Genomic DNA, 22,351 nt, shown 5'->3' on the forward strand with positions numbered 1-22,351 from the left:
TTGTTGCCCATGTTCGTATTGCCGCCATGTCAAAAATCTCAATTAATCACTCATAAGAAGCCCCAAAAATTGATAACACATGTACTAATAGTTGATCACATGTACTAATAATTGATCAATTTTTTAGCTTTCTTGGTTGCTAAGTGGTCCATTTGTGCAACAAGAACTTTTTTTGGGAGAGCAACTATTAGAGGGTGAACATAATGGGTTATGGGCGAATGTTTTAAAATGACACTTTTAGACCACCTCATGCTCTACGAGTTCTATAGAGAACTTCGTAAATGCGTAGAAGTCGAAAGGTTAGCTTTAAGCTCTTCATTCACCTATAGAGATCAACCAAAAAATTGACAACTTTCGACATACAAATTAGGAACTGAATTATAAAAACACGAAATTACCCTAAACGACTACAAGATTGTAGATAGTAGTTTTCCACAATCCATTAGAATTCTTAGCTGTGTTTTCTAGTAGATTGTTTCCCCTAACTTAACCAACATTGTTATGAATTCTTACAATCAAATTTCGAGGAGAAACTTCTGGCCAGCTTTTCACACGATTCTAGACACACTTACTCATCAACCATAACCTTTGAATATTGACCACATCTCCATTAATATCAATACTTTATTAAATCAATAGTTTGGTAGCGTTATCTTCTTAAAATTGGGGTGAAATTAGAGTCGCCTCACCACGTCACTTATTCACGTGTATTGACAGAAACCGAAGGGCACCAAGCACGAAAGGCGACAGAAAAAGACATGCGACCCCCGCTAAGTGTAGACAGCGTGCAGTGTTAAAACATTTACTAAACACATTATAAAATTAAATATGATTAGACTTGGCGAGGCCAACTTCATTTAATAAAGAAATACCCTTCAACTAACAAAGTAGTTGAAGGTGACGACAGAAATGAAAAGAATTTTGGTGCCCACAGAAATTACGGAAAGGACTGCAAGGATTTCACGTTCTTCAATGTTACGTCACCTGCTTTTTAAAATTTAGTCCGACACGCGGACTTGTACCTCCCTGTACTTCCTTTGTACCATTCCGTAACCACCGAATTCCTTTGTTTTTATCGCCCCCCTTGGGTCCCATCTACTCATTATACTTTTATATTTACCTGCAATGTGGGGCCTAAGTTTGATGGCCATAGAGAGAGACTTTTGTGTATTCAAATGTGGCCTTAGCAATTATTTTGATGTATATTTAGTTTAGTATATAGTTTTCCAAGTAGAGGTTAAATTTGTGGTTTGGATAGAGGATAAGTTTAGGTTTTTCAAGTTATCATAAATGTTGAATAGTTATACTTTGGTTAATGTGTATTTAGTTTAGTATATAGTTTTTAAAACAACGATTAAATTGATGGGTTGGATTTAACATCAAGTCTAGGTTTTGAAAGTTACCAGAGATGTCGAATAGTTATAATTTGGTTGATGTATATTTACTTTAGTATATAATTGATGGGTTAGATTGAGCATCGAGTCTAGGTTTTAAAAGTTATCATAAGTGTAAAATAGTTATATTTTGGTTGATGTATATTTAGTTTGGTATATAGTTTTTAAGGCAAAGGCTAAGTTGATGAGTTGGATTGAGCATCAAGTCTAGGTTTTGAAAATTATCATAAATGTTGAATAGCTATAATTTAGTTTAGTATATAGTTTTTAAAGCAAAGGTTCAATTGATGAGTTGGATTGAGCATCAAATTTAGGTTTTGAAAGTTATCATTAATGTTGAATAGTTATAATTTGGTTGATGTATATTTAGTTTAGTATATAGTTAATAAAGAAAAGGTTAAATAGATGAGTTGGATTGAGCATTAAGTCTAGGTTTTTGAAAGTTATCATAAATGTTGAATAGTTATAATTTGGTCTCGAAAAAAGTAAATAGTTTTTGTTTTGTGATTTATACTTACACTCTATGGCCTATCACAAGAGTGAAGCGACTTGTATGAAAAAGAGAATGTAAAAATGGAGAGAAAGTTTATGCTCTCTAATTGGAATCTTCTTATATTTTGTTGCTTGATATGAAATCATTTATCAATTTGTTTTGTCCTTTTGAATAAGAATTAGGTGTTGAGGGATATCCATTCTACTAAGTAATTTCAAACACAAAAAGAGCCTCATCCCTTACGTACAAACAAAATCAATTATTACTCATGTTCCATTTAGAACTTATTGGATTTCACTAATCAAATATCCGCTAACAGATCAATTAGTGGACTAATAGCTACCCATTTTTGGGGGAGAAAATATTAGTAGTTAGATCAATTGTGCACCTTTATGACATTTATGCATAAATATTGGATCAATTATTCAATTTTTTGGATGTCAAATCAACTGTGTAACAAGGGCAATAGGGAATATGTTTCATATGACACATTGAAATGAGAACTCGTTGACCCTTGCACACATAATGAGCCCCTCAACATTTGTCTTTACCACTAAAGAGCCAAAACAATAGCTATAAATTATTAAGTTCCATACGAAGACAATTAAAAAACTATTGAAATTTGATGTACCATTTATGAGCTTTAGGTTCCTTATCATGTATTGAGAATTTTACTTATTTTTTATATATTGAAACATATCCTATTTATTTGAGACTTAATCTAAACCTCTTCCTTTATATCATACATTAAGTATTTTGAATTAATTTATCTTAAGATGTATCCATTTTACGAGATTTGTTTGGGATTAAAAAACTATTGAAATCTAATGTACCATTTATGAGCTTTAGGTCCCTTATCATGTATTGAGAATTTTGCTAATTTTTTATATCTTGAAAGATATCCTATTTATTTGAGACTTAAACCTCTTCCTTTATATCATACATTGAGTATTTTGAATTAATTTATCTTACTATGTATCCATTTTATGAGATTTGTTTGGGACTTGATTTCAACCTCATCTCTTATATCGTACATTGAGAATTGAGCCTTATTTCTTATAACATATATTGAGAATATTGAACCAACTCCCCGCTCCAATTGAATTATGAATCTTTAAAATAATACTTTGCAATCTTGACTATAAGTTTTATTATGAATATTTTGAACTTCAAATCCAACATTTGATTAGACCCATTCATTGTAGTGAGCTAGTTGAACTATGATCTAGAAGCCTTGAATAAATAAAAATTAAACTATGATCTTAAGGCCTTTAGTAAATAACAATTGATGATCCACAAGTCTTTGGTAAATAAAAATTGAATAATGATCTAGGAGCATTTGGTAAAATACAAAATTCCACTTGTTGACTCTAAACTTGCAAGAATAATAATTTGTGCAACTAATTAATAAAATATTTGTTTTCTCCATTAAAAAAATTATACCTTCCACCCTGCCCGTGCCTTTATAAGTTACAATGTAGGTTTAATGTCGCCCTGCACTGCGTGCGTGATGCGGCCTTCATCTTTGTGTGGGAGGAATCATTTAGGCTTCTGTAAAAGCTGATCTCGCTTCTGTTTCATCGTGGCCGCTTTGTTGTTGTTTCCTCCAGATTAGGGGTTCGAATCCCCAAGATTAGGGTTTTAATTTTATTTTTTCATTCTGTATCTATTGTGCGGCTATATAGATTTCGCATTTCTCCGCCATTTTCACAAGCTTTGCTTTGATTTCTCGTTACGATGCGTCAGTTGATTCGAAAGCTGCAGAGAGTGGCGAATCCTCCATCTACTACTGAGCAATTGCAGCGCCCCTTGCTGGCGGACGAAGAAAAGCAGAAATGCTACCGTAGTAGAAAGAGCAGAGGGCGAGGGTTTCGTGTGGATGTGCCGGAAGGATTTCTGCCTGTCTATGTCGGAAAGGACCTCACCAGATTCGTCATCAACGCTCGGTTTCTTAATCATCCGATCCTCGCCGAGCTTCTGCAAAAATCCGCTCAGGAATACGGTTACCAGCAGAAAGGCGGACTCAGAATCCCCTGCGATGTAGTGCTTTTCGAGCAAATAATCTTTCTTCTCAACAACGATGATCTGGCAGTTCAAAATATGAGCCTTTCCGACTTGTCTGAGTTTATTTCTTACTGATCTAGCTAGGGCTTCCATGGGATTTCTGTAAATGAAGATATTTCTTCTTTCTTATGGAATGCAGATCCAGTTGATGTATATTATTACTGCTGTAAATTTTGAGTCTGTCGGGTTTCAATGTATACTTTAAAGGCTGAATGATATGTGAATTTTTCATGAATGATCTTGGTAGAGAACGCAAGTTTGATCTTTCTACAAAAAAAAACAGCTTATTTTCCGTGTCTTTAATTGAGAGAAAGAGAGAGGGAGAGAGAGTGTGTGCTTTACGCGTGTCTGAAAAAAATTGTTGGAATGTCCGTTAACGAATATCCCCTGGAAAAAGCCTGGCATTTTTGCTGTATACAGTTTTACAACAAATTTTCTTTTGGCATGTCTGCCGGATGCCGTTTTAAACTATCCATTTTTTTAAAGACTTTTACAGCAAGATCTGCCGAAATAGGTTTGGCCTTTTCGTACAGAGCAGTACGAATATTAGATGAACAAATTTCGTGGTACGAATTTTTTAATTTTTATTTTGTTAAAGAATAGTGAACAACTTTGTGCTCCGTTCTTGAGCCGAGTCCTGTTCAAGTACAGGAAAGCTGATGGGAGCAAAACTTTGACCTGTTTGCAGTGAACGGGATTATAAAATAATATAAATTTCCCCTGTTTTTTATGGAAGATTTTTCTCTGTGGGGCTGCATTGGTTCTGGATTCCTACAATAATTTGATGCGGTTGGAAATCTGATGTCTTCAAGAGAAGGCTGTATATACCGTGTCGACATGATTCTTGGGCGTCAGATTTTGTACTCATTCATTTTATTATTATTAAATAAAGTTGAATTAAACAAGAATAAGAGAATAGCAGTCTAAAAAGGAGTTAGGTTTAGATGTCAACTAAACATGTCCAGAGAGAAGCACTAAATTTATACCATTTGGAGTTAGAAGAGGATAGATGAGATCTAAAATTATATGTTTGATCCCATTAAAGGGAGGGAAACATGAACATTGATTTAAGAGGAAAGGTAAATAGTTGATTACCATACCACTATTGTCAACTAACACTAAATAAGAAAATTAATTACTTTAACCCAACCAAGTAAACCGTAGCATCTTAAGAATGTTGAAAACCAAACAAGGGTCATTAACACGACTCCAAACCCTTACAAGAATCCACAACTATTAAGAAACATGACACTAAGACAAGGTTTTGACAATGAGATAGTTTCATGTTGTAATGTGTAAAACAAGGTACACCATAACGTAATGGAATATACCTTGTCCACACATATAAGTATAGGAGGAATACCAAGATTCCTTCACAAGGGAGATATGATTAACGATAACTACCAATGCGTGACCACCTTAATGTGGAAATATCTTGGGTTTTTTTCATCCTTTCCCAAATATGACAACTAAAATCATGAAAGAACCAAAATCTAATACATCAAAGTAAGTGTTATGAAATGAAAAATGAAGAATCAAATTCAGCTTCAGCTTGAGGGACAATAGAGGATATCACTTCAAATATGAAAATAGACTATCAAAATTCTACAATAAATAGAATAGAGCTGGACCTAGAATTTAAAAAAATAAGTTGTATACATTGTGAAGAATTGGTGGCTCTAGGTAAGGGTCAAGATGGAAGGTCTAGGTCAAACTGGAGGATCTAAGTTAAAATGGAGGGTCCAAGTTGTCTTCAACCTCAATTTGGGCATGAATATGGAACTAGTTTATGAGAATTTTAGTGTTTGGGAGCCTTTGGTAAAGGACAACATGGATGGCCAAGGTTGGATTGGGGTAAAGATAGATGTCAGTTGAGGTCTTTCTTGACCTCAACCTACCTGTATAAAATATGAGAACTAAAAAGTTTGATAAAAACCTAACCCTAGTTTCGAAATCCAAGTTTGTTGCTATGAAAACCTACAAATTTCTCCTATAGACAAGAAAAATAGAATTTTGTTGGTGGAGAGGGGCTTGCCGGTAAAGCCCCCATTTAGGAATTAACCTTGAAATGAGAAACGATGTAAAAGTAAGACACACACACACACACATACCTTACTTGCCAAATATCTATGGATGGATCTAGATCCACTATCCACAAACATGTGTGAATGCTTGTATGTATATAAATGATGTACAATGATTATCTAGGATATCTCCATGAATATAATAGATATTCCACGAATGTAATATATATAAAAGTGCCAAATCATAGAATCATGGATGTAAATATGCTCTTGAATGCTTGAAGGATTGAATGCTCGTGCAAGGTTGATGAATGAAGATCTTCTTCATCTTCTTCCTTGATGACCAACTCCACTATCTCCAATGAAGAAATAAGCTAGATCTTGAGAATGAATCATGAATGATGACATGAAAATGAGGATCTTCTATTAATCCTTTATTTCTAGACTTGAACTCCTTGAAAGCTTGATTGTAAATGATGAATTGAATGAAAGTTTGAAACTTTTTCTCAACTTGATGGCATGACTATACTTTGTGCATATGGATAATGGATCAATAACTTGCATATAAAATGGATGATCAAATGACTGAGAATACCTCCTTTTATAACAATTTCAAGATCAAAGGCAAGAGGGTTGGGAGAAAAATAAATAACCCCAAAATGGCCCTAGATTGCAAGGAAAAATGCCTTAGGTTGAGGTTGAACTTGACCTCAACCTCACTTTGAGGTTAAATTTCACCTCAACCTAGGATACCTCCTATATTGGGATCTTGGGGATAGAGAACAATGACTCAAAATGGACAAAAACTTGAGGAAAATATGCAAATTAAGAATAAATACATATATGTTTTAGGATATTGCTAATAGGAGGGATAAAAGGTCTTTAAAAATAAGTGTAATTTTTTTATGACAATACATTCATCCCCCATTTTAGTGGGAGTATAAGCTAAAATACAACTCACTATAAAGTAGATCAAATATATAAGATGATCTTGTCATAACTAAGGAGACAAAGAAACAATTAATCCCCCAACAAACTTAAGTCCTTGTCAAGTCTAAAGTATTGACAATAGTGAGGTCGCTAACACAAAACAAAATGTTGTGATTGCCTCCCCAAGCAAGATTTGTGTGTCTTACTTCGAATCACACAAAAGATAGAAGTGAATAGACTAGCAGGTTTGTGTTTGATAGTCAATCCTATAAAAACTTAACACCTTCTAGTAGCTTTGCCCATGTGTATATGTGTGTACCTCATGAATGGACTACGGTCCATTGTATCCATGAGGATTAATTTATCTGCTTACCCCACAAATCAATCGATCGATCACCATGCGATTGGATATGTTTGTGTATACTAAGATATGTCAAATGGTTTAGAAAATTGTGCTATATTATTCAACCAATCCAAAATATGCGAGAAAGGAGATTAATTGGCCCTAGTATGTTGTTTTATGCTAGTGTACTATATCCATCATGCTTAAAATAAAATAAAAAATGCAATGAGGAGGCTATGTATTCCTCTCCCCACCCCTCTAAAATGGAAAAATAAGTGCAATTTTGTCATCTTAAGGAAGTAATGAACAAGGATAAAGAAATTTCAACATCAAGATAGTATCCATAGTTTGAATACAAGATAGGTAGGATGTCAAGAGGGTGAGGGGGTGGTAGTGGGTGGGGGCATGGGGGGTTGAATCAATATCCTCTAAAACTTTTCCTTCTAAAAAATTCAGTACTTCATTTTCTTCCTCTTTTACCTAGTTAACATTAAATATATTACATTTTACATTTAAATCAAAGTAATATAACTAGTTCAACCTCAACACATAAACTCATAAAATATAACACATAACACAATCATTTGATATCATAGAAACCCTTGGTCAAAAGGAAAGCAATGGTGGGGATGATACCTGCCAATCTATCTCTATTGCAATAAGAGGTTGTTGGGTTAGGGCTGCAATATTTTGTCGGTTTTGATGACTTACTCGATTAGGAGTATACAATGAGATCTGTAAGGATCTACCTTTTACAAGGATTTTACAACAATCATGAAATGTGTACTTGGTTAAGAGATTTACATATAACATTATTAGGTCCACCTTTTCAAGGATTTAGGAAACTACTACAGTGGCAAGAAAGTAGAAACAAATGACATATAGTAGAAACTTACTTTTCTTGATGAGATCCCTCTTTTGTTCAATAATTATCACCTTCCTTTGATAGATTTGTAATTCCTCCTCTTTTTGTCCTTAACTCTAATCACTGAACTATGTTTAGTATTGTAACTTCAATTCCTTACTAGGAAGTATTCATTTCTTCACAATATCCTCAACTATACTATCATCAACAACAAATTCAAATTATTTTCAACTGCTCCTTTCATAGTGTTAGTTTTTTATTCGTAGCTTGACCTAATTAGAGTTTCAGAAGTCTCTAAAATAGTCCTCTGATTGTAATCAATGGTTCTGGACATCCATTCCTTCCTTCCTTTTCATGTTTATTTTCAGTCATTTGTGTTGCCTTGAAATCATCAACAATCACTTCCCATTCTTCAAGAAAATCTTATCAAATCTTTACCTTGATTCATGTAAACCATTTTTCTTGCTTAGTATAGTCATGTAACATCAAATTATATACAAATTCAAACTTTGATGTCATCTTTGTGTCACTTGGTAAATACAATGTTCTTTCATGCTGACACTTAGTGTAGACTTTTCTCGATGTCTTTTGAATTGACTTAGGTGAAGCTTCTGCTTCATAGATATATGATCACTCAATTTGAACTTGAGCTTGAGTATAGTTGTAGCATTCACCCATCTCCTTCATAGCTCAATTACTATGATGACTTAGTTACTATGCACATTTTGAAACTAACTGGAAACATAATACTCTATAGGAATAACATCTTTCCCCTTTGACATTAATGTCAAAAATAATATGTACATAGATAACTTGACCTGTATACAAAACTCTCCCCCTAAACATATACTTCCTCTCATTGTAGCTTTAATTTATCAAAATATTTTTCAAAGTAATTTTGTTTGTATTACATCAATTCCTTATATCTCTATGAATACATACATAATACAAACACACACACACACACATTATCCCCCTTTTTTGACACTTGTGTCAAAATAGCATAATACATGAAAATCTACGGGGGGTACAATCGATAATGATCAAGGAAATCTTTATGGTACATCTTCAAAATTATTGTTGTATTGTCCTAATTGGTTTTTATTAAATTTATTGTCTATAATTCAATTAATTGTTTGTTTGCTAGATCTACCATCTGATTTTTTGTTTTTGATTAGGAAAACAGGTTTTACAGGGATCCTGAAACCCAAAAGTTTTACAGCAGAAAATAACATAAAGAAAAAAAGACAGAAAAAAGCTGCCTCAAAAGGCCAGAAACAAAAAGGCTCGAAGCCTAAGAAACAAAGGCCAGGAACAGAGCCTGGCGGGCAGACTAGTGTCCCTTCTTTTCCATCGCCTACAGGGTTTCTGCAGCGTCACTTTCCTTCTGGTTGGCCTCTTCCTCCCAGATCGTGGGGAGGAAATGCATATGGTCCCCCTGACTTTCCTGGATTCCAGTCTCTTTCTGAGGATCTTTCTGGCTGGTTCCGTGCTCTGTACTTTGCTCCACGTTCCCCACAAGACCGGCATTGGTCAGATAGTCCCCCAGATTAACAATGTTTTCATTGAAGGTATGGAGGGTATCCACAATCTATTTAGTCACAACCTAGTGGACTGAATCCAGCCTTTGGATTCATCTGATTTTTTGTTGATAATGTTAGAAATAGGAAATACTGAGAGAGGCCCGGGTTGGGTGGGTGGGTGTTGGAATCAATATTTTACAAACTTTATCTCAAAATTGGATATCATTAACAATCTTATAACTTGCATATGAAAGAAAATTAATTATGTTGAACAATAAACACAACCATGCAATAGAGAAACTCATAAAACCATATCTTGTTAACTAGGGAAACACTGGCTAAGGGAAAACCCTAGTGGGGATGGTACCCATAAAATGATAAATTCATAAAATATAACACATAACACAATCATTTGACATTCTAAAAACCCTTGGTTAGAAGGAAAACTATGGTGGGGATGATACCCACAAATCCGTCACTATTGCAATAATAGGTTGCCTGATTAGGGCTACTATGTTTTGTCACTTCTAATGACTTACTCGGTTAGGAGTATATAATGAGATATTCATGGATCTACCTTTTACAAGGATTTTACAACACTTATCAAGTGTGTACAGAGATTTGCATATAAGATTGTTAAGTCCACCTTTTTCTAGGATTTAGAAAACTACTACAATGGTAAGAAAGTAGTAGCAAATTACTTATAGTAGCAACTTACTTTGCTTGATTAAATCCCTCTTTTGCTCAATAATTATCGCCTTCCTATGATAGATCTGTAATTCCTACTTGTTTTGTCCTTCATTTTGATCTTTGACCTTTGTTTGGTATTGTAGCTTTAATTCCTTACTTGAAAGCATTCACTTTTTCACAATATCCTCAACCATACCATCAACAACAACAACTTCGAATTGTTCTAAATTGCTCCTTTTCTAGCATTCTTTTCTTGTTTCATAGCCTAACCTAATTAGGGTTTCAAAACTCTCTGGAATAGTCCTCTAGTTGTGATTAGTAGTTTTGGAAACATCCATTCCTTCCTTCCTTTTCATGTTTATGTTCATTCATCTGTGTTGCCTTGAAATCATCAACAACCACTTCCTATTATTCAAGAAAATATTATCAAATGTTTACCTCAATTCATGTAAACTATTTTCCTTGCTCAATATAGTCATGTCACATCATACTTTGTACAAATTCAAACTTTGATGTTGTCTCTACGTCACTCGGTAAGTACAATGTTCTTTCATATTGACACTCGGTGTAGACTTTACTTGGTGTCTTCTAAATTGACTTGGGTGAAGCTTTTACTTCATAGATATATGATCACTCAATTTGAACTTGAGCTTTAGTATAACTACAACATTCTGCCATCTCCTCCTTCATAGCTCAAGCACTATGATGACTCTAATACTGTGCACATTTTGACACTAATTGGAAACATAATACTTTATAGGAGTAACATCCTCCCCCTTTGACATTAGCCTAAAAAATAATATGTACATAGATAACTTGACCTTTATACAAAAATCTCCCCTCAAACATATACTTCCTCTCAATGTAGCTTTTATTTTTCAGTTTTTTTTTCACAAGAGATTTTTTTTTATTACATCAACTCCTTATATCTCTATGAATACATACATAATAAAAACAAATACACATGCACATAGAAACACACACACACACACACACACACACACACACACACACAAATATCCCATTATTCTCCTTTACATATTATCCCCCTTTTTTGACACTTATGTCAAAGTAACACAGTACATGGGAACTTACTGGGGGTGCAATCCATAATTATCAAGGAAATATTTATGATGCATCTTCACAAATGTGATTATGTTGTCCTAATTGGTTTGAGAAAATTTATTGTTTGCAATTAAATTAATGGTTTTGTTAGAATATATAGTCCACCAATATAAAAGAGAAAGGGGGGATGAGTCAGTTACCAACTCTAATATCATAATTATCAATCTTATTAAACTTCAACCATATGAGCAATATAATCAGAAACCACAACAAGACACTCATGTACAATAACACTAGATATGTTGACTAGGGAAACCCTTGATGAGAGGGAAAACCCTAGTGGGGATGATGCCCACAAGATGATGTACTAATATAAATATTCCTTGTTAGAGGATGGACCCTGTTAGGAGTCTATAACAATATTTAGTACATATTAGTTCCTATTAGGAGACTTTGAATCCTTGTTAGGAGTTGTGCCAACTCTATTAGGAGTTGCGGAAGATAGCTTGACCAAATGCCCAAACAACTTCAAGATAAAGATCAATGAACCCAATATCCAAATAATATTTGTACTATTCCTTGCAGAATAATAGAATAGAATTGTACTTCCTTCCTCTTTCTCTATCCTTTCAACCAAAATTCTAATCCTTCTAATATTGTAACCAAATCATAGAACTCGCATCCAATAATCCCTTAGATTGTTTACTCACATTTAGTAAATAGTATGCTCCTTTTCACACTTTGAACTTTATACAATGATCCCAACACATTACAATCAAGGAAAGCATCTTTCCTTTATTCAATATCTTCAAGATAATTCCTTGAGCCAGCCTTAAGGCTTTCCTAATTAATTATAATAAGAGAACTAATTAATTCTCAATTACAATAGCACTATTGGCTCATAGTCTTTACAACTTCTCACACATGCGACACTAGGGCATGCACATCTGCTAATGTCATTATCAGACTATCATTAGTCACTAGATGACCACACATCTTCTTATTACATCTTAGATGGAAGATATAATACAAACATCATAAACTATTTCTAAGGTGCTCTGTCTCTGTACTACTCTCTGTAAATTAGATACAACTTCTGTACTTCTATGACTTAAATGTTACATATTAAACCTCATCATCAAAACACTAGGCTGAACATGTCTAGGAGCACACATCACCAGAAAATCAAAACATTGTTTGTACAACTAAGATCTATGCATGCTTCATAGACTTACTGTTATGTTGACATCAATGACAAACATAGTCATAAATGCAACATGTCAATACTCTCCAATGCTTACGATACTCCCCCAATGTAGTATTATCAACATTCATTCTAACAATCTCCCCCTTTGTAATTGATGGCAACATAGATGAAAAATATCTAAGTTCCATGAATACCAAAACAATACTCTGCTACTACGGCTGCAATTCTCAATTTTTCAAATCCTCTTCATCAATCAAATATGAAAACCTCTAGAATATTTCTTTGTTCATCATCTTCTTGTAAGGAAACTTGGCAAGAAATAATATAACCACCGTTTCCACATAACCCATAATAGATCTGAAATAAACACAGAATTAAAATCCACATGCAAGAGAATAGACAACATACCCATAAAATGTGACACAAGATATACCCTAGGAAACCCTCATTGAGGGAAAAACCCAACCTCCAAAAGCATCCATCACCATGTATTATTCAGAAAAAATACCATTGCAATACAACCATGGAAGCCTTCATGGCCATAGCCACAACCGAGCAAACTATGTGAACAAGCATGAATCCACACATCCCATGCCATGCTTCCAACCTTCACAAATGCTCCCTTGGCTAACCTATCAAGCCTTGTCCCACTCGACTCTTGCCTTTTGTCTTCTCCTTGTCACTCTCTACAACAACTACCCTTGTGGCTGCTTATATAGTAGCAAGTCCCACAAAACCACTAAGTGGTATTACATAAACCATGTGCTAAAACCATGTGCTACCTAACCCACTGACCCCACATTTAATATTGGGCATTTAATTCTTTTCCCCAATATTAAATAATTACATAAAATATTATCACAATGTTACAATACAACTCATCAAGAATATTCCATGGAAATCTTTACATGTTGCACGTCCATCTAGGCACAACATTACATAACAAAATAAAATATAACAATATTATGCAATGTGTGCAATACCCATTATCTCAACACTTCTAAGGATTAGAAAAAGTTGTTCATGGTACACAACTCACCATACACCAAGGTTCCTCATGCTGCATATCTCACCCATAGAGATATTCATCTTTCTTCTTTACTCTAAATCTTCATAATAAAGTAGAGACTTCCATGCACTCTCCCCATACATACTTAGGAGATATTTTCATGCATATTCTCCCCCATTGACATCAATGACAAAGGCCTCATTATGTCAATTTACTACCCCAAGTCTTTAACCAACTCAAGTGTCCAAAGAAATTGTTCAAGACCAAATACCAAGAGTCCTTAATGACTCATCTCATCATAGATACTCCCCCATACAAGAAGCATCAACATTCATGCTAGTCTAACAATAGTTCTTTGTACCACTGGACTGATACAATCTTTGCATCATCTACTCAAAAGTAGGTAGGGGCATAACCAGAAGCATACCTCTCAAGTACTCAAATGTATCTTTAGGTAAAGGCTTCATAAAGATATCTACAATCTGATCTTCATTACTCACATATTCCAATCTAATCTCCTTTTCTATTGCCTTCTCTCTCAAGACATGATACTTAATAGATATATGCTTAGTCTTAGAATACAATACAAGATTCTTAGAAATACTCACTGTACTTGTGTTATCACAGTATATGATAATAGGTTTCACAAACTCAATTCTACTATCCTTTAGTATATGTTTCATCCACATCACTTGATTACAATTGTTTTCTACTACAACATACTTTGCCTTAGCTGTACTTTGTGAAATAAAATCTTGTTTCTTGCTTAGCTAAGAAACCAATCTTCTTGCAAGAAAAAATGCTCCACCATTGGTGCTTTTTCTATCATCCATTTTGCATGCCCAATCCACATCAGTATATGCACATAAAGTGAAATCAATTGATCTATCATACCAAATTCCATAGTTAGATACTCCTTTCAAATATCTAAATATCCTCTTTATTGCTGCATAATGATACTCCTTAGGATTAGCTTGAAATCTAGCTATAATCACAATTGCATTTTCTATATTTGGTCTAGTGTGAGTTAGATATTGCAAACCTCCAATCATGGTCTGTACTTGTTCTGCTCAACAATAGGTGTCTCATCCTTGCTAGATAGCTTGTGACCAGTTATCATGGGTGTACCAATAGGCTTACAATTTTCCAATCCAAATATTTTCAACAAGTCTTTCAAGTACTTAGCTTGTGAGATGAAAATATCACCGTTGTTCTACACAATTTGCAATCCTAGGAAAAACTTCATTTCTCTTATCATGCTCATTTCAAACTCATTCTTCATCTCTTTAGAAAACTTATCACTTGCTTCATCATTTTCTCCAAATATGATGTCATCAACAAATAATACTATTATCATAAAACCATTCTCAATTTTTTTCAAATACAAGTTACTATCTATCGTACCTTTTGCAAATCCAAGTTTTGCCAAATAGTTGTCCAACCTTACATACCAAGTTCTAGGTGCTTGCTTTAGACCATATAGAGCTTTCTTTAGTCTACGTACCATATCTTTGTCTTTTGTCAGAGGAAAACCTTCAGGCTACTCAATATATACTTCTTCTTCAAGTTCTCTATTCAGGAAGGCTAATTTAACATCCATCTAACATACTTTGAACTTATTATTCACTACATAAGCCAAGAATATTCTTATTGCTTCCATTCTAGCTATAGGGGTATATGTCTCCTCATAGTATATGTCTTCTTGCTATGAGTAACCTTTGTGTACAAGTCTTGCCTTGTTTCTCACAAGTTTTCCTTGCTCATTCATATTGTTTCTAAATACCCATTTGGTTCCTAGCACATTCTTGTCTTTAGGTCTAGGAACTAACTCCCATGTTTCATTCATCAGAATTTGATCTAATTCTTATTTCATTGCTTGAATAAAATGACCATATTTACATGCTTCATCTGCACTTTTAGTTTCAACTTGAGAAATCAAACATATCTCTTCATTAACTTTGTTTCTTGTCATCACACCTTTGTCTTTGCTTCCAATTATCTACTATGGAAGGTGATTCTTTGTTAGATTCCTATTAGGGGTAGGAGTTGACATCTCAACTCTTAACTCATCTATAGGTTCATACCTCTACTCTTCTCTTTGCTCCATGGTTTGCACATCATTTTGTAGATAATTGTTAGTCTCAAAGAAAACTTCAACATTTTGTCTAACAATTCAAGAATTATCTTCTTCTTCATCTAAATTGTAATCTAACATCCTTTCTTTAGTTCCAAAATTTTCATCAATCTTTACATTTGCACACTCAACTATTGTCGTAGTTCTATGACTAGAACATCTATATGCCGTGTTTTTCAATGAATAGCCAAGAAACATACCTTCATGACTTCTTGGATCAAATTTACCAACATCATCATCTCTCCCAATATAACACTTGCTTCTAAATGTTTTGAAATACTTAACTGATGGTGAATGACCAAATCATAGTTCATAAGGTGTCTTCCCCAAACCTTTTTATGATATGTATCTAGTTCATAATGTACACTATAGTAGTGATTGCTTCTCTCCAAAATGTCTTGGTTACATCATTCTCAAAAAGTATTGCTCTTGTTGCCTCTGCTACTAATCTATTTCTTCTTTTTGCAATCCCATTTTGTTCAGGTGTCCTAGGTGAATATTATTGTCTTTTGATTTCATTCTCTCCACAAAAAATGTTAAACTCTCTAGAGGTGAATTCACCCCCTCTATGTAATCTCAAACATTTTATCTTAACACCAGATTCATTCTCAACTCTATTCTTAAATATCTTAAACTTCTCAAAAGATTTAGATTTCTCTTTAAGAAATGCTACCCACATCATTCTAGTGAAATCATCAACAAAAATCATGAAATAACTTTCACCATAGAATCCTCTTTTTCTAGAGGGACCACTCATATATATGTGAACAATCTCTAACTTCTCTGTGGTTGTGAACTTCTTGCTAGGAAAAGATACCTTCTTCTTCTTAGCCAAAATATATTCTTTGCAAACCACATTAGTAGGCTTTATTATTTTAGGAAAATCTTTGACTGCAAATGTGCTACTAACTTTTACAATATTATCAAAGTTTATATGACAAAATATCCTATGTCATAACCAATTGTTATCCACTTTTGCAACCAAACAAGTCATTTCAGTGGGATTCAACTGAAATACATTACCTTTGGACCTAGTTCTAGTTTCAATCATCTTACCACTATTATTCTTAATAGCACAAGTCTTTTCTATGAATTGTAATTGATACCCTTTGTCCACCAACTATCCAACACTTAAAAAATTGTGCTTTAATCTATCAACAAAATAAACATCATCAGTGTTAGTTCTTCTATCTAAAGTAATGGATCCAATCCTATAATATGACAGGCTACATTGTTGCCAACTCTAACAATACCTCCATCATAGTTTTTCAATTTAACAAACTTATTCATATCATTAGTCATGTGATGTAAACAACCATTATTTATTATCCAATCAGATTTATTTTCAACTTAGGAAACTAGAGCTTTTTCTTTTCTAATTTCTCTATCAAGATCATCTTCCTTAATAGCTACAAATCCTATCTCATCATCACTTTCACTATGACCATTTTTATCAGATTCCTCTTCTTCATTAACATAAAAATAATTCCTAGGTCTCCTAGGATTGAACTTTTGTTAGAATATATAGTCCACTGCTATAATTGAGAGGAGACCGTAGGGGTGGGGGGGCGTGAATCACTTATCAACCTAATATCACAATTTTCAACTTTAAATAATCTTAACCATATGAGCAATATAAACTGAAACCACAACAAGATACTTATACAAAATAACACCAGATTTGTTAACTAGGGAAACCCTTGATTAAAGGAAAAATGCCAATGGGAATGGTACCCACAAGATGATGTACTAATATAAATATTTCTTGTTAGAAGATAGACCCTATTAGAAATCTATTACAACATTCAGTATATATGAGTCCCTATTAGGAGACTTTGAATCCCTGTTAAGATATTCCAACCCTATTAGGAGTTGTGGAAGACAACTGGACCAATTGCTCAAATAGTTCCAAAGTGAAGGCCAATGAACCCACTGTCCAAATGATCTCTATATTATTCCTTGCATAATAATAGAATGGTACTCTATTGTTCCTTCCTCTTTCTTTGTCCTATCAACTAGACCTCTGCTCCTTCTGATCTTGTAACTAGATCGTCAATCTTGCATCCAATAATCCCTTGGATCACTTACATGCAGTCAGTAAGAATTTTGCTTCTTTTTGTACTTTGCATTTCATACAACAGTAACAGATACTTACAAACAAGGAAAACATCTTTCCTTTATACCATATCTTCATAATAATTCTTTGAGATGACCTTGAGGCTTTCCCAATTAATTATAATAAGATAATTAATTACAATAGCACTATCGGGTCACAGTCTATATAAAACTTCACATGTGTGATACTGAGGCTTGCACACTTGCTGACTGTCCTCTGTCACTGTGTAACTATGCATCTCTTCATTACATATCAGATGAAAGATAGCCAACCACTATGAGGAACTACTTTCCAACACTCTATCTCTAAACTACTCTCTGTATATTAGGTACATCTTCCATACATCATTAGAACATTGTGTTGAACATGCCCATAATTGTGTGTGACCTAATAATCAAACCATTATCCATACCATCAAGATCTATGTCTACTACTTAGCCAGTTTTTACAGAAACCATGCTATGTTGACATCAATGACAAAAAAAAGTCATGGATGCAACATGTCAATAATCTCCAATACTCAGGATACTCCCGAAAGTAGTATCATCAGCATTCATGCTAAAAATTGCCCCCTTTGGAATTGATGGAAACATAGATGAAAGACATCTAAGTTCCAAGAATACCAAGAAATATTTTTTTGATGCTTCTATTCTCATCTTCTCAAATCCTCTCCATCAAGCAAGTCTAAAATCCTCTAGATTTAGAGACTGACATGAGCTATCCACACACTAAAAAGAATCTCAAACAAAACAAAGGCACATAGGTGCATACCCCTTCTTCTTAAACATCAATTATTTACTTCACACTAAACAATTCTGAATACATTAGGTGCACATTCCTGCTTCCTTTCATGAATCTTTCCAAATATCTCTAAAAGATATATTACTCCCCCATAACTTAGGATTTCTTCTCATACATACTCTCCCCTATGCCTTTAGGAGATGTTTTTCATGCCATATTTTCCCTCATTGACATCAACGTCAAAGACCTCAAACACATGCAAAAAATACCAATTTATACATACCAATTGTTAGAACTACTTTTTCAACTCTTCAATTGGCTTGAGTGTCCAAAGACACTGTTCAATACCAAATACCAAGAGTCCTCAACGAGTTAGTACATACTAGATACTCCCCCATATAGGAAGCATCGACATTCAGTCTAGGCTAACAATAGTTCTCTGTACCACTGGACTGTTGCACTCTTTGCATCATCTACTCAAAAGGAGGTAGGGGTATAACCCCAAGCATTCCTCTTAAGTATTAAAATGTATCTTTAGGCAAAGGCTTCATAAAAGATATCTACAATCTAATTTTTAGTACTTACATACTCCAATCTCGTCTCCTTTTCTGTTGCTTTCTCTCTTAGCACATGATACTTAATAGATACATGCTTAGTCTTAGAATGCAATACAAGATTCTTAGACATACTCTTTGTACTTGTGTTATCACAGTAAATGATAACAAGTTCTTCAAACTCAATTTTGATATATTTCAACATCTTCTTCATCCACATAAATTGATTATAATTATTTGCTACTGCAACATACTCTACCTCATCTATACTCTAGAAATACAATCTTGCCTCTTGCTTAGCCAAGAAACCAATCTTCCTCCAATAAAGAATGCTCCACCACTGGTGCTCATTCTATCATCCATACTACTTGCCCAATCTATATCAATATATGCACATAGAATGAAATCACTCGATCTATCATACCAAATTCCATAGTCAAATGCCCCTTTCAAATATCTGTATATTGTCTTCATTGCTACAAATGATATTCCTTAGGATCAACTTGATATCTAGCTGCAGCCTTGACTACATTTTCTATATCTAGTCTAGTGTGAGTCAAATACTACAAGCCTCCAATCATGGATTTGTACTTCTTCTCTATTGCAGGTGTCTCATCTTTGCTAGATAATTTGTGACCAGTTATCATAGGTGTACCAACAAGTTTGTAACTTTCCAAACTAAACCTTTTCAACAAGTCTTTCAAGTACTTAGCTTGTGAAATAAAAATACCATCATTATTCTATATAATCTATAGTCCTAGGAAAAACTTCATTTCTCCTATCATGCTCATTTCAAATTCATTCTTCATCTCTTTAGTAAACTTATCACTTGCTTCATCATTACCTCCAAAAATGATGTCATCAACAAATATTACAATAATCAGCAAACCATTTTCAATTTTTTTCAAATACAAGTTAATCTTTATCATACCTTTAGCAAATCCAAGCTTTTTGATGCAATGGAGCCTAGTGGGTTAGATCAAATGATTATCAACTAGTCTTAAGATCCTCTTCACTGAAGTTCTATCAACCAAGTACCTAGTATAATCATCAAAAGTGAAAAAACCACTCACTAGTGCTTTAGGAGTGATTTTAGGTTATCACAATCACTCACCCAAATAGGGAAAACCTCAATCACAAGGGAACCCTACAAACAAGACAACTTATCACAAGTTGCTCAAATTGCAATATTTGACAAATTTTGGTATAACACCATTAAACTTCATGAAATGATTAAGGGAGACTCATACACAAGGGAATGGTCTATTTAGGTCATAAAAAAGGTGGTTCAATGGTTAAAACTAGACTATGCAACTTTTAGCACATAGTTGCTTTGCAAAACCACTTAATAGGGCTAGTGGCCCTTTTTGATGAAAATTAGACTTAATTGAAAATAAATCCACACAACCCAAGGAATCAATCACACATCTCAGTACCCTTTTGGGTCTTATATGACATACTGATACATCAAGGTTGGATGAAATAAACAAATAGGGTTTTGTCCAATATCTCGCCTAGGCAATTAGGCCTATTAGGTCTCCATTAACAAAGGAGGTACATGTTCTAGAGCCCCAATCTGAAAAAAATGATAGAAAAATGAGAAGGAAGACATAAGAATACCAAAAACCCAATTTAAATCCTTGATGCCAAATCGGGAGTGAGTTATGGGAGTTGTTGCATTCATTTCCTAGCATGCACATGGGTCTTGCATGCCTAGAGCATCAAATATTTAATTGGGTCCCTACAAGTACAAGTCTGAAAGGAAATGTATCTTATAATAAATTTAAAACAATAGGATTTCACCAAAGAGCATTAAATTCCCATTGTGAAATCTCTAGTTATGACAAAAAATGCTTGAACCCCTAGGTTAGCAACTTATTCAAACCAACTTGCACAAAAATGTGAATAACTTGAGTTTGGTGATAGGTAGAAACTTCAAACCAAAAGCATTGGAAGTATAGTTCATCCACCTATCCAAAAATGTCAATCTCAACCCATAGAGTGTCTATGTAGGTCCATACACCATGTTGTGGCAGTCAGATTGTAGGAAACAAAGTTATTTTTTATTGATTCAAAATGTGAAAATACATCTTATTTCCTATAACCTACCCAAAAGGGATTCTTATAGGCCTTCCAATAGTCATAAAAATATATCAAACCTATTTTTTTCCATTGGGCTTGGTTTTATATTAGTTTGCAAAAAGTTACTTGACAACTTTTGAGCAATTTTACAATTTTTGCAAACTATAGGAAAAATGTAATGAAAACTAATCTAAATGACCCAAATAGGATCAAAACATGTCAAAACATGAAAATATGAAAAATCCTATGTTTCTAAGCCATTTGACCACCTTTTACCATAGTTGACCAAGGGCTTATAATTGTGCCAATCTTGGAACTAGGTCTTACAACTTAGTCCAAATGCTTAGACGATAGTTCTAACCTATTCTAGGTGTTCTTAGGACTTTGATGAGTCATCATTTATCGTCGGTGCTCTTACACCATACTTGCCTTGGCTTTTGAACTCAAGTTCCCACTTGAGGGTAATTGTTCCATAGAAGTACCATGTTGCTTGATTTTGTCTTCTGTCATCCAAGTTGCATAAATGTTGGGGAGTCCTTTCCACTTGACTAGGTACTACATGTACTTCTTAGTTCTGGTTTACTTCAGCAACTTGGTGTGCAATATTGACTCCAACTCCATTGGTTTTCTTTGAGGGAGTTTAGTGACATAATGTTCATCATACATGTCTTCTTGCTCACCTTGTTCACTTTTTGGACTTGCTATGCCTTTGTAGGGGGTGAGGTCTACAACATTGAAGATTGGAGAAATTTGCAAGGTAGGTGGGAGAGATATTTAATATGCATTTTCACCCATTTTGTTGAGTATAGTGCATGGTCCTACTTTCTTCATTTTAAGTTTGGAATATCTACCCTTAGGTAGTCTCTCTTTCCTAAATAATGCCCATACCTTGTCTCCAACTATGGAGTGGATTTCCCTTCTTCTTTTGTCAGCACATTCCTTGTATTTCAATGTGGATCTTTGTAGTGCTTCTTTTACCTCATGCTGCACCTTTGTATAAGTTCTGCCAATTCTTCTCCCTGAGCACTAATTTTGAAATTAGATGGTAGTTCTACCAGGTCCAATGGTCCTTTGGAATGAAGGCCATACACTAGTTGGAAGGGAGTCTTGCCTGTTG

The 22,351-nt window shown here is 34.2% G+C and overlaps 1 protein-coding gene across 1 annotated transcript; it reads left to right on the forward strand.

Annotated features, from left to right (window-relative positions):
- The first annotated feature begins 3,341 nt into the window (after positions 1-3,341).
- LOC149529229 (auxin-responsive protein SAUR71-like) lies at positions 3,342-4,186 on the forward strand. The gene has a single exon (XM_089809129.1). It carries the CDS (start codon positions 3,625-3,627, stop codon positions 4,024-4,026), a length of 402 nt encoding a protein of 133 aa, XP_089665255.1. The 5' UTR covers positions 3,342-3,624; the 3' UTR covers positions 4,027-4,186.
- The last annotated feature ends 18,165 nt before the right edge of the window (positions 4,187-22,351 follow it).

Source organism: Cupressus sempervirens, chromosome 11 (assembly GCF_028749045.1).
Source record: "Cupressus sempervirens isolate cs-2001-9-10 chromosome 11, ASM2874904v1, whole genome shotgun sequence".
NCBI classification, from domain to species: Eukaryota; Viridiplantae; Streptophyta; class Pinopsida; order Cupressales; family Cupressaceae; genus Cupressus; species Cupressus sempervirens.

Coding starts and splice junctions, on each gene's coding strand:
- LOC149529229 (XM_089809129.1), top strand. CDS start 3,625: ATGCGTCAGTTGATTCGAAAGCTGCAGAGAGTGGCGAATCCTCCATCT.